This window comes from Apostichopus japonicus, chromosome 11 (genome assembly GCF_037975245.1).
Source record: "Apostichopus japonicus isolate 1M-3 chromosome 11, ASM3797524v1, whole genome shotgun sequence".
Taxonomy (NCBI): domain Eukaryota; kingdom Metazoa; phylum Echinodermata; class Holothuroidea; order Aspidochirotida; family Stichopodidae; genus Apostichopus; species Apostichopus japonicus.
The window spans coordinates 24,296,186-24,309,264 of NC_092571.1; the positions used below are offsets into that span (position 1 = coordinate 24,296,186).

At 40.6% G+C, this 13,079-nt stretch overlaps 1 protein-coding gene across 5 annotated transcripts in view; it reads right to left on the reverse strand.

Annotated features, from left to right (window-relative positions):
- Positions 1 to 13,079, reverse strand: part of LOC139976491 (uncharacterized) — a 58,240-nt gene that overhangs the window by 22,105 nt on the left and 23,056 nt on the right. For all 5 annotated transcript variants that reach the window (XM_071985285.1, XM_071985288.1, XM_071985287.1 and 2 more), the window contains 15 exons: positions 12,661 to 12,924; positions 11,946 to 12,095; positions 11,085 to 11,327; positions 9,147 to 9,290; positions 8,087 to 8,233; positions 7,134 to 7,223; positions 6,138 to 6,293; positions 5,530 to 5,619; positions 4,935 to 5,033; positions 4,347 to 4,442; positions 3,148 to 3,393; positions 2,451 to 2,597; positions 2,048 to 2,182; positions 1,271 to 1,426; positions 687 to 782 (listed from right to left, as the gene is read on the reverse strand). In XM_071985285.1, coding sequence (XP_071841386.1) covers positions 687 to 782; positions 1,271 to 1,426; positions 2,048 to 2,182; positions 2,451 to 2,597; positions 3,148 to 3,393; positions 4,347 to 4,442; positions 4,935 to 5,033; positions 5,530 to 5,619; positions 6,138 to 6,293; positions 7,134 to 7,223; positions 8,087 to 8,233; positions 9,147 to 9,290; positions 11,085 to 11,327; positions 11,946 to 12,095; positions 12,661 to 12,924 — 2,259 coding nt within the window. The remainder of the gene's footprint in view (positions 1 to 686; positions 783 to 1,270; positions 1,427 to 2,047; positions 2,183 to 2,450; positions 2,598 to 3,147; positions 3,394 to 4,346; positions 4,443 to 4,934; positions 5,034 to 5,529; positions 5,620 to 6,137; positions 6,294 to 7,133; positions 7,224 to 8,086; positions 8,234 to 9,146; positions 9,291 to 11,084; positions 11,328 to 11,945; positions 12,096 to 12,660; positions 12,925 to 13,079) is intronic.

Sequence of the window (13,079 nt, forward strand, 5' to 3'; positions counted from 1 at the left end):
AAAATCCCACTATGGCGATAATTCCTTTTCTTCATCGGCGCCGAACTCTGGAACTCACTATACCCATTCATCAAGTCCCCATCAGTTGACTCTTTTAAAAGACAACTTACGAACTACCTTTTTCAATTTACATTTCCATATATTAATTTTTGTTTGTTGTATATTTGTTAGTACTTTTTCATTCTTCTTTGCGCCTAGAGCAGATTTTTTTCTGGATCAGGTGCTATATAAATTTAGTCATTATTATATTTATTATTATTAAAAACACAACAGAGAAACAAACATCTGGTGTCAGCTCAAGAAAGCATCATTTCATAATTTCTTCAAATATATCTTGCAGTTTTCCCGCCTTTTTAATATGGACAAAAAGTCCACCATTTTCTTCCCTCGTGACTTAATGGAACTGCCAAACTTTAATGTCCGAAGAATGTCTTTAAAAAACAGGTACGCCATGAAAAAAAAATATTCACTTTTTTCTTGAGCTGGTGCTGTCTTTGGGGGTTGCCTAATGTGTTATTTTACTTGAGAAACCATCAGAACATTTGAAAAACATTTGAAAACCGCAGAAATACATAATTTCAGTGATTTTTCACAATTTAACAGTTTCCACCATCAAAAGGGAAAATACACATATTTTGCACCTGATTTCACAACAAGCCTTATACAAACAATATTGTGACTCTTACCGACTGGTTCGTGACATTGGCAAATTTCACATCCCTGCTCATCACGCTCAAAGCCATGAGGACAGAACATTCTGCACATCATGCTATCACAGACAGCTAATAAGATAAAATAAGGAATTGACTGATCATAAAATGAAAAATATATTTATTATTGCACGACTAACATTTTTGATAAGTTAATTGTCTTAATTAATTGAGTACTATATGCTTTAATACATTTTTCTTTCATGTATGGTGTCATTCGGGATTGATTTAAGTTACAGTGACTTTAAACACTGAGGGCTCTCTGGCACAGTTCTGTACAAATTTTTCCATGGTACCCACTGTTCCCCCACTCCACTCCTCCCCCACACCTTCCTCTCCTACACCCCCAATATTGAAATCCTTGCACCATAGAACCTATACATTACATATACACTACATAGTGAGCAGGCTTCACAGACTGCTAGCCCGCCTTTAATCAATGGCTTTAGTTTGCCCACCTTCCGTTAACACCTTAACGACAAGCAAGACTTATTCCACACCGATAACCTATCCTTGCCGAATGAATATCAAACCGACTGAGTTTGAAGAGAATCACTCACGTGGTGTGTCTACTACATCCATGCAAGTGTGTCCGCAGCCGTTGGAACAACACTTCTGGTTGACACTGCAGTCACCGTCGCTGCTGCAGGATTCTGAGCATATACCACTATTTCCCTCTGGCAGGAAGTTGACAGGGCAGGTACCAGGGCGAACCACTGGAAAATATGGAAAAAAAGTGGAATCATAGATCCATTTAAAATCTGTTCAAGCAGGAACTTTGTGAACGGATAAATTCAACAATCGACTTCATGAAAGGCCCCAACAAAATGGTCCTGAATCTTGAAAAAGGTATGGAATAATTCAGGGCTTTTTTTACTTCAGGACTCTTTATCTTTATCTTTATCCACAAATGGGATTTACCTTTTAATTTGTAATATTAACATTTACATCACATCAGTTGATTATAGTGTGAATAAACAAATATTAAAACTTTGAGCATCGTGGCAATTTAAAAGATATGTACATGGGAAAGGTTTTGTTTTTTTTTTATTGGTGGGGAGGGGTGGAATAGGAAAAAATATGTTGATATAAATTGATAAACAAAATAAAATAAAACTGTTAGCAAACTGCTTATCCACTAGAGAGCCTGTGTAGGAGAATGTGTAAAAGTAGTTGGCCTGACGTTTATAATAATATAAATTGATATAAGTGATATATGTGATATACCAGAAGTGTTATATAAATATAAAAAATATAAATAAATATAAATATAAAAATATAAATTGATATAAAAGTGATTTGCAAACTTCTTGTCCTCTAGTTGTCGACCAACTCACCAGGCAGTGGATCCATGCAGATGTGTCCACATCCATTGGAGCAACATTTCTTAGCACCGTTGCAGTCTGAGTCACCTGAGCAATCTTCTGGGCAGATACCAAAGCCTTCTGGGGCAGGACAGTCTCCTTCTTTGACTGAGAAACAAACAAAATCATATACATGTCATGACAGAGCTGTAAGACAGCAAAAAAGCAAAACTTCACTAAGTTCAATACCTAGCTGGAAGGAGTCACAACTTCAGTTAAAACCTTAATATATTTCTTATTTCACCGTATACCTAATTTTGTGACTGAGCTTGTCAAAGTTAGAAAGCAAACACTCATGTTTTGTAAGGTCTTTGTGAGATCTTTACGTTGAATATTGACTGCACTGTGTTTGCCCTATCCACCCATCGTAACTTACCCAAGGGAACAGATGGGATACAGACAAAACGACCGTTGGCTGAGCAACACTTTTCATCGGTGGCGCAGTCGCCATCATGGTTGCATTCTGGGATGCAGATGAAACGTGGCTCGACGATAACGTCTGGGCACTGGCCGTCATGGATTACTGAACACAAGAAAAGCATAATTTGAGAGTAGTATTTGCAAAAAAAGTTTGAGGAAGCATTTTGTGACGTTATCATGATGGTTTGTATTTAAGATGACACATAGAATTAATGATAGGTAGACTTCATATCTACTACACTACAACTTGATCATTAAAATAGATCTTAGATTCAGAAATTAATTAGAATTCTAACAACGAGACTTTAAAGCATAAACTTTGGTGGTTTACATACCTCCCTTCATATCACACTAACCCATGCTAGGTCAGCTTGAACCATCCTTCTCCACCTCCGTTCCGCAAAACTTTACTGGGAGTCCCTGAGGGCAAAAGGGTCTGCAGGGGTTCCACTCAATGCAATTGGGTCAGGAGAAGCCAAACAGGTAGTTTCTCAGCCCAAGAAAACCAACATTTTTTGGGTACCTCAACCTTAACCATGGTGGTGTAGGCCTCAGGTTATTTGTCATACCCCTCTTATATTTGGAGTCCTGTGAACATTTATTCGCTGTCCCTAGGGGTCTGTAAATACTGATCCTAGGCCCCAAGAACTCACCCTTCTGTGGTTCGCATTCACACATCTCACAGCCGTTGGCGTCCACCTTGAATCCGTACGGACACCACATCATACACATGACATCGTCGCAGGGGACGGGAACATCCTCGGCGGGCTTGCAGACATGTCCGCAGCCGTTGGAACAACACTTCTCGTTGGACAGACAGTCGCCGTCGTTGGTGCAGAGATCGCTGCAGATTCCAAACACGCCCTCTTCAACCGCTGGACATGTGCCCTCGTGGATGACTAAGTAAAAAGAGACATTAAATAAATAAATAAATTGCATTAAGCCAAAGAAAACAAGAGAGAAATATATAAAAAGGGGAAGAGAACAGAAACATAAAACAAACAAAACTTATGGACTGTGTTTTTGTCAAGCTGAACCAACTGGAGGGATGCTTAGCCCCCCCCCCGAGCCAACTGGAGGGAGGCTGAGCCCCCCCTGAGCCAACTGGAGGGATGCTTAGCCCCCTCCGAGCCAACTGGAGGGATGCTTAGCCCCCCTGAGCCAACTGGAGGGGTGCTTAGCTCCCCCTGAGCCAACTGGAGGGATGCTTAGCCCCTCTGAGCCAACTGGAGGGATGCTTAGCCCCCCCTGAGCCAAATGAAGGGATGCTTAGCCCCCCTGAGCCAACTAGAGGGAGGCTTAACCCCCCCCCCCGAGCCAACTGGAGGGATGCTTAGCCCCCTGAAACAACTGGAGGGATGCTTAGCCCCCCTGAGCCAACTGGAGGGATGCTTATCCCCCTGAGCCAACTAGAGGGAGGCTTAGCCCCCCTGAGCCAACTGGAGGGATGCTTTACACCCCCCCAGAGCCAACTGGAGGGATGCTTAGCCCCCTGAAACAACTGGAGGGATGCTTAGCCCCCCTGAGCCAACTGGAGGGATGCTTAGCCCCCCTGAGCCAACTAGAGGGAGGCTCAGCCCCCCTGAGCCAACTGGAGGGATGCTTAACCTCCCCCCCCCGGAGCCAACTGGAGGGATGCTTAACCCCCTGAAACAACTAGAGGGATGCTTAGCCCCCCTGAGCCAACTGGAGGGCTGCTTAGCCTCCCTGAGCCAACTGGAGAAACACTCCATCCCGCACCCCTCCCCCCGCCTCCTCCCCCCGCCCCCCCCCCCTAACTGGAGGGATGCTTAGCCATGACTAACAGACTCTACCCCAGATGGGAGGAAGGGGGATAAATCTCCAGACTCACCTGGTGGGGAAGCACAGTCGCAGATCTCACAGCCACTGCTGTCTTTCTTGAAGCCAAAATCACAGAACATCATACACATGACATCAGAGCAGTGATCTAAGGTAAGAGAGGTCAACATTTTACGCACATTAATGAGATTGAAATCGGCAACAAAACATTCTATCATTTAGTAGGGGTAAATCATAATTTTGTGAGATCAAAATTTGTCGTTGGTTGTTGGTAACCAGTCAAACCTCAAATGTACGTAGTTGAAACTGTCTATCCTAAGACACTTCAGGGCCCCATATCTATGTGTCCCTTGGCGATCAACACAATCAAGTATGCACAAGTATATTTACAAGTTACATCGCAGGTCCCCATCGACTCGCCGGAACGAAGAGGAGGCGATCGAGATGAAGTGTCTCGTCCTAGGACAGAACATAATGATCCAGCACAAACTCAAACATGCAAACACTTAAGATCACATTTTTATTGCCTTGATCACATCACTCACATTTTCCCTTCCTTATTTTTAGTTTCTTCCATTCTCTAATGAATCTCCATATTAATAACATCTATTTGGAAGGAAAAGTAGAAACTTTAAATTACCTGGGGTCTCTTTGCAGGCACAGATTGGGCAGCCTGTGGTCTGATCGTTCTTGTATCCGTATGGACAGTACATCATACACATCACGTCATCGCAAGGTCCTGCAAAAAATACAACATTTGTCTTGCAATCGGTTCAATTAACTTCTCTCAAACTTTTTCTCTCCTTGGTTTCCTTTCATTTCATTGAATTCAAATTTTGCCTTTCTAGTCTCCTTCATGTTAGATTTTTTTTTTCCCTGTTATTATAGTTGAATTGAACTGAATTGAATTTGAATTTGAATTGAATTCATTCATTCATTTATTTGTTTTTTCACATAAATATTACAATGTGAAGGGAAGTCTTCTGAAAAGCCTATACTGGATTTTTTTCCTGTTAGTATAATTGATTTGAATTGAATTGATTTGAATTGAATTGAATTGAATTCATTCATTCATTTATTTGTTTTTTCACATAAATATTACAATGTAAAGGGAAATTTCTGAAAAGTCAATACTGGCTTAACAATGCAGAAGATTCCCAAGTTTTGAGAATTGAATTGAATCCCAAGAATTGAATTGAATTGAACTGAATTGATTTTGTTTTAAAGATTCTTACTTTCATTGCAGACGCAGATGTCGCAGCCATTGGAGTCTTGCTTGAATCCGTACTGACAGAATAGAGCACACATTACTGGTGGGCATGTCGCTGAAAAGTAGAAAAATAAAGCAAATGTTTTCATTAAAATTTAAGATACTGTCAAACTAGAACACTAGATGAGTAACTACCCTTACCCTAACTGGAAATTACTCATCAGAAAATGCCCGACTGATATTTGCTTTGCTTCAGAGAACCAACATACAGAAGTTTTGCAGCATTTCTTTCTAACATTTAAAAGTATCTGAGATACTTCCAGTAAAATCTGTTAACTATTGCCATGTTCTCTAAAAATATGTCATAAAATTCTTCCATTTTTCGGTCCTCAAAAGTCTGTAAATGTGCGTGTAATGTTATCTCTACCCTGTAGCGAACAGAATTAGAGATTTTTTTTGACAAATCCTTCGTTCTGCACGAGATGTACAACGACTTGGGGCAAGAAAGTTTTCTCAAGCATTTTGCTTTTTTCCAGAATTGTGCAAAAGATGCCCTCGTGCGGCAGAACCAACCATCTCAGTGACAATTATACTTTTTTAGGGTTATGAATTTTAAGCAATGGGTGGCCTTACGTGTGATAACTTCGGCTGGCATACAGGTGTGGCCACAACCGTTGCTGCAGCATTTCTCTTCAGCAGAACAGTCATTGTCATTAGAGCAAGATTCTACACAGGCACCGGATATACCCTCTGAAAGTTTGCCAACCGGACACTGGCCTGGATGGACAGCTGCGGAATAAAAAAGGAGCAAAAAGAGGACAATAGAATCAAAGCATCCTGCGTGGCTATGATGTCCGTTACTTCAACCATTAGTCGTAGAATAATCAAGAAAATCGCATCAACATTTCTTTTTCTTGTAGTACTCTATAAATTCTGCGATGCTTTATGACATTCACCATTTTTTGTAATATTTTTATAAATATTAAGAATTGATAACACACTATTTCCAGATGAGAAATCATTTTTGCCTGAATGAAGAAAATAGAGTAACAATTACAATGGCCAAGAGCATGCAATCTTGCTGTTTACATTTACCAGAATTAAAAACCACTTTATTGGTCTACTATTCCTTAAAGACTGGGTCAATGAATCAACCAAAAATACAATAGGAGTGTTATACATTGCCATGTCTCAGGAGAAACTAAAGATATTTCTGAAGGCTGGAGGAAAAATTCATTTTAATGGGTGAGCAGCAGTGACCATTAACTAGGACTTTTCTGGCATATTTAAAGGTTAATGCTAATAACCCATATATCTTACACAGCTGTATTCCTTGCTTAACCACTGTCTTATCAGTATATACTGGGGGTGATTAGCAAAATTGTGAATTCATATTCACAGGGGTAAGAGGGGATGGGTGAGGGGGAATAAAGTTAAGGAAAAAGTAACAATGGACTTAGAGGGGATGGGTGCAGGGGAATAAAGTTAAAGAAAAAGTAGACATGGACATTTGTAAAGTAAGCAGGGGTTTCTTTAATCACTTTCTGTATTTTTAGAAAGGTAAAATGATCTTTTGAGTCAAAAGATCAAATGCACTCCGTAAAAGCCGCTTCCTGATTACAAACTCACGTTCATAACATTGACAGATCTCGCAGTCGTTGTCATCACGTTGGAATCCGAATGGACAGAACATTCTGCAGGTAAATCTTGGGCACGTCTCTGTTGTAAGGTAAATTGCAAAATAAAATGACTTTTAATGAATAAAGATATTTGGTAAAGTAGAGTAAAGCAGAAATGAGATGCATGGACAAAGGAATAACGATGGGGAGGTATTGATATCTACCACCAGAGAAGGCAAAGGTTTGAGGCCTTCAGAGCATTCTTCATTTCGGACCAAATCAAATGACTATCTGAAATGGTCCAGTTCCAAATTGATAACAACATTTCCAGAAATCACTTGAAACAGAAAATTGTTCATGTAGATTCAATCTTAACAAAAAAGTTGTACAAATACATGTTTTCATTTTGCTAGCACTTAACAGTCCTGCTTTCCAATATTTTTTAACACAAAAAAATGTGGCAATCCCCTGACCAAAATCCCAGATCTGGCTTTATATCTGGTTTAATCTGGCCATATCAAACCTTTATATGGCCATATAAAGCCAGATATAACTTGATGTACAGTTTTTCCAGATATGCAGATAAAGTTTTATCTGGCCATATAAAGCCAGATGTAACTGGTTATGTAGACGATCCAGATATGCAGATTAAGTTTTATATGGCCATATGAAGACAGATATAACTTGATATACAGTTATTCCAGATATTAAACCCCCCCCCCCCAAAACATCTACCAAGCACATATTACACAAAAGTACTTTTATTCATTCAGTAATAACACTATAAGTTTATTTTCAGAAATTAAACCTTAATTATGTCATTTATGCATCCGATAACCGTTCGTGATGATTTTATTTTTTCCAGAGGGAACGGAAATAAGCAGAGGGATGGAAGCAACCACTTAATTCTGGAATATTAGCGAAAGTGTTTCATCTCAAGAGAATCATCTCTGAGGTGTTTACCTTTCTCTGAAGTGATACAGACGTGTCCACATCCATTGGAGCAACACTTCTGGTCAGCAGCGCAGTGTTCGTCACCGCTGCAAGAGTCCACACAGATGCCTGAGACTCCATCCTCCAGCAGACCCACAGGACAGACTCCTTCATGAACTGCGGAAAAAGGAGAGAGAAGTGGAATTCCTTCACTTACGGAGAAAAAAAAACTTGTTCCTCTTTGGTAATGTATATGGTAGGGTGGTACAGTTTGGCCTATTTTTGTCGGCGGTTCACCATGTCCAAATCTGGGTCAGTACTCTTTAGTAACCCATTGAATTTTTGTTATCTTTTTAAAAACATCGGGAATAATAATAAAAATAACAATCAGCATCAGCATCAGTTAATTTTAAGGCCCTTAAATAAGCGACCAAAAACGTGGGAGAAAAATGCAAGGGCTAATGGATTACAACTTACACGTAGGGTGGCTTAATTCCAATTCAAGATTTTTAACTCAAATTTGGAATCTTTTCAATTTAGGAGGTCATTTCAGATGGGAAAACCATAGATTGCTCTTGGATGGAAAACCCACCTTACTATATAACCCAGCCGGGTATCCAAACCCAGAACCTCCCGATTGCTGAGCCTCATTGCTTCAAATCCCACCACCTTTATCCACTAGCTGGGCTGCAGCACCGGTATAACATTTTTAACAAAAGGTAACCACCTCAAAGATTATTAATGATTCCAGTATTTAATGAAGACATATCTTAATACATAACTGTATGTAATGATTAAATACACAAATGCAATAAAACCACACATTAAATTGACCAAAAGAAAACAAGGCAAACAGGGAGGTGAGGATGGGGTGGGGGGGGGGGGGTTGGGAAGATGACAACGTTCTTCTGATTAGTATTTTGAATATTAAGACCATAAATTTTACATACACGAGAGTATTTCGAATTGTGAGTCCGATAAAGCTAAGTGTCCTTATTCAATCAATAAAATTATGAAATGATATAAAACTTCAATTGAAGAATTTAAAGTAACAATTATAGCCATGAAGGTCAAAGGTAGACCGACTTACCCTCTTCAACCGGTTCCAAGCAAACATGGCCGCATCCATTGCTGCAACACTTCTTGACGCCATCACAATCGTGGTCTGAGGAACATTCTTCACTGCAGATGCCGAAACCAGTTGGTACAGGGCAGGAGCCCTCCTTGTCTGGGGCTGTGAGACAAACCAAAATCACAATGAGAAGGACCATTTGACATTGCTGAGATCCTTACCATTGATCGAGTCAGGATCTCCTATACAGCCACCTAAAATGGTAGGTGTCCCTGCTCCCCAACCCCAACCTCCCCCAACAACCCCACATCCAAGTCGAAGTCAAAATAAAACCCCCAAAAATCTAACTTATCTAACAGAAAGGCTGGACAGTGAATTGCCGTAAATAGCTACCACTTCCCAGGGGTCCCTTTGAGATATGAGACAGCTACCTGAGTTTGTTAGCTTAATTCCCCTCTGAGGTTGACAAAATATTGCTACAACAGGCTTAATTTTCTGGCCCCAACCTCCCCATATTTTTTCATACATGATGAAAATTTTCGTAGCAAAGAGACAACTAGAGCACCAATGGTGCAGAAGCTCATACCTTTTCTAGCTTAAAAATGTAGGGCCCACAAAACTTTATGGCCCACCAAATTTCAGGCCATTTTTCAGATTCCACCAATTTTGGGCCCATGAGGGATACTCCCCCCCCCCCTCCTTTAGCAGAATCCTGGCCACACCACTGGCTATAATTCCTATTTTCCCCCTTTAAATCCTATTTTACCCACTTTCTCAAACAATACCACTGACCTACCCTATTAAACTTTCTCCCCTCTACCTGAGCAGACCTGAAGCACTCCTTGCCAAAATTTTGGCTGGCTGCCTACAATACCTCAGGCTCAAAGACTTCTAAGAATCGGCAAGTGCTGATTGGCTATAGGGCTCTCATGCTTACAGTTCGACAGTTAATAACAACTCCCAGTCCTGCTTTAATTCCACTAACAGCCTCTGCAGAGCTTAACCACAAATGTAAACAAACACTGCAGAGACTGGGAGACAAATTAAAGGAGCTTTGGCAAAAGGTGAAGGCTCAGAATTTTTTAGACAATGGGGATTAATTGTAATTAATTAACTTTTGACCAAAACTTATTAGGCATCACCTTATTCATACACAATCCAACAATCATCAGTTCAACTTTGAATATGATCCATCAAAATCTTGAGGAGATTGAGATATTTGAAAATATTACAAAGAATGACCCCAGATGACCCCCTAAATGACATTTGACCTCAATTTTCCGAACACCCCTCGTAACTCTCATCCCGAGGAACGTTGTGACCAAGTTTCATTATAACTGGCCATACACTGTACGAACAGGAGCAATTTGAAAATATAGGGCCGCGGCCCAGGCCACAAAAGACCCCTAGTTGATCTTTGATCTCAAATTCATGAACACCCTGAAGGTAAAACTTCCATAGTACTATCGTGACAAACCCTCAACATTGTACCATGGAATCTGTAGGAGAAGAAGCATTTTGCGTATTTCCACAAAATGGCCCATTACGGCCCACATGTGACCTTTGACCCCAAATTTCGGACCATCTCTGATGGCCCTATACCCAATGGTCCTTGTGTCCAAGTTTCATGAAATTCCATCAAACACTGTGCGAGTGGGAGCGGTTTTACCAATTGTTGACGGATAGAGTGATAGAGTGATAGAATGATAGAGTGATAGACGCCGCACTGTAACAATAGCTCACACCAGTATGCTGGTATGAGCTAAAAAAAATTATCATTCTTTGTGATGCAGTTCTCACAAGATTATAATCTAGATCAAAACACTCACATTTTCCCTTCCTCATTTAAAAAAAAATACATGCCAGAATGAAATTTTTTCAGATTGGGCCAGATTGGGCCAGATTGGGCCCAGAAGAGACACCCTGACCTTGATCACTAGTCTAGGAATGACTTACGGGGTATAACAGCGGCGAGACAGACGTGTCCGCATCCGTTGGAGCAACACTTCTCGTGGGTGCCACAGTCGCCATCGCTGGAGCACATCTCTGCGCAGATGCCGACCGCGTCCGAAGGAAGAGCTGGACACTGGCCCTCGTGGATGACCGGTCTTGGAATACACTCGCAGATGTCGCAGCCGTTATCATCCTGTTTGTAGCCGTTGGGACAGTACATCATACACATGACGTCCGCACATGGTTCTGTTCCGGGTATTGGGAGAAAAAACAAAATGCATATTCCGGTGGCTTTTTTATTTATTTTGAAATTTTTCATCTATATATACTGAGATTCGAAAGAGTGAAACTATACACACAAAATTGGCACGTGCCATTGTTAACCATTGTTGAGTCAGGAGCAATCTCTGACACCAAACTACAGAGCTATGAGGTGCTAGTCAAAATTTTCATTTAGATGGTTAATAATGGTTTAGTACAAGATAATGTATTTTCTTACTTTTTACAAAGAGCCCTTAAAAGTTCAAATCAAGGTTTAGGTTATATCCCTATACTCAAAGAGTAAATAATATTTATGTATTGTGTTTCAGGATTGCACAGGTCACTCACTTCAAAAAGGCTGTATTGTGCTTACTTCATTAATTTACAATCTGAAATGGCTCACCACATGTCCACATAGTTTCAAAAAAGATTGAATCTTGTAACTTAGAAAGATCTGTATTACACTTTCAACCTCCAACACCACATTGCAGGTTCTTCTCGTAAAGTTTGGGCAGATAGAGATCGACAGTCTATAGTAATCTTCCCGAATAAATCCCTAAAATGATTAAGCTTCCTCTACTAATTACTTAATAATTATACTACCTTTGTCTGGTATGGCTGGCATGCACTGATGACCGCATCCATTGCTGCAGCACTTTTCACTGTCGGCACAGCCGCCGTCATGGTTACACATCTCAGCACAGATACCCATTGTATCAGCAGGGACAGCAGGACAGGTTCCTGGGTGGATTTCTGCAGGAAAAGCAATTTAACAACACATGGACATATAAGTGGCTGACTGTATTGTATGCTAAAACTAGCTCAAATAATTCCACAGAATTTTGACCTGTGTTCAATCAAGGTTCTGTTTGTACTCCCTAGATCCATGGTGTCATATACTGCTGGTGTGTTTCTAGCCTAGACAGTAGGCTGCTACAGTAAAATTGTTGTTAAACCTTAATACTTAATGATTATTAGTGGTTCAACTTCTGTTCACAAAGCTTGCTGCAGCCCACAGCGTCCAGGAAGTTTATTCAGAATCGAACATCATCATCACCACAATAGAAAAAAAAGTAACTATTATATATATATATCACGATTTAGGTAAAGCAAGCACCGACTCAAACATTAGCCGGGGCCCCCACCCCAAAAAAAAAAAAAAAAAAAAAAATTAAAACCTTCATCCGACCTTTGCCTCTATCACAATCAAACTTCTTGATCCTGTTGAAATAGTAGATCAGACAGACAGACAGACAGACATATAAACAGACATCGATATTAAATTTCCCTGTCAGCCAAGCGAGTGTCTTCTGCATACCTGTCTGGTCGTTACATTCACAGATCTCACAGCCCTTGTCATCGAGCTTGAAGCCCCAGGGACATCCCATCCTGCATCGTACCAGTGGGCATTGGTTGCATACGCAGGTGTTGCAGCCGTTATCGTCCTTCTGGAATCCGTTCTCGCAGAACATGGTGCACATGACAGGTGGGCAGTCGTTGCACTCACAGAGCTCGCAACCGTCGGCATCGGTCTTGAATCCATACGGACAGAACATTCTGCACATTTGTGGGGAGCAAACGGCTGGAAATTTGGGAGTAAAAAAAAAAAAAAAACATATTTGTAACAATACTATTCAAAGTGACATATTTGTGGCATTAACTTATCCAAATATTAGACTAGGCTTGGCTTGGGGAGAGGGGGGGGCAGCAAACAGCATTTTATTATTGGCATCAACT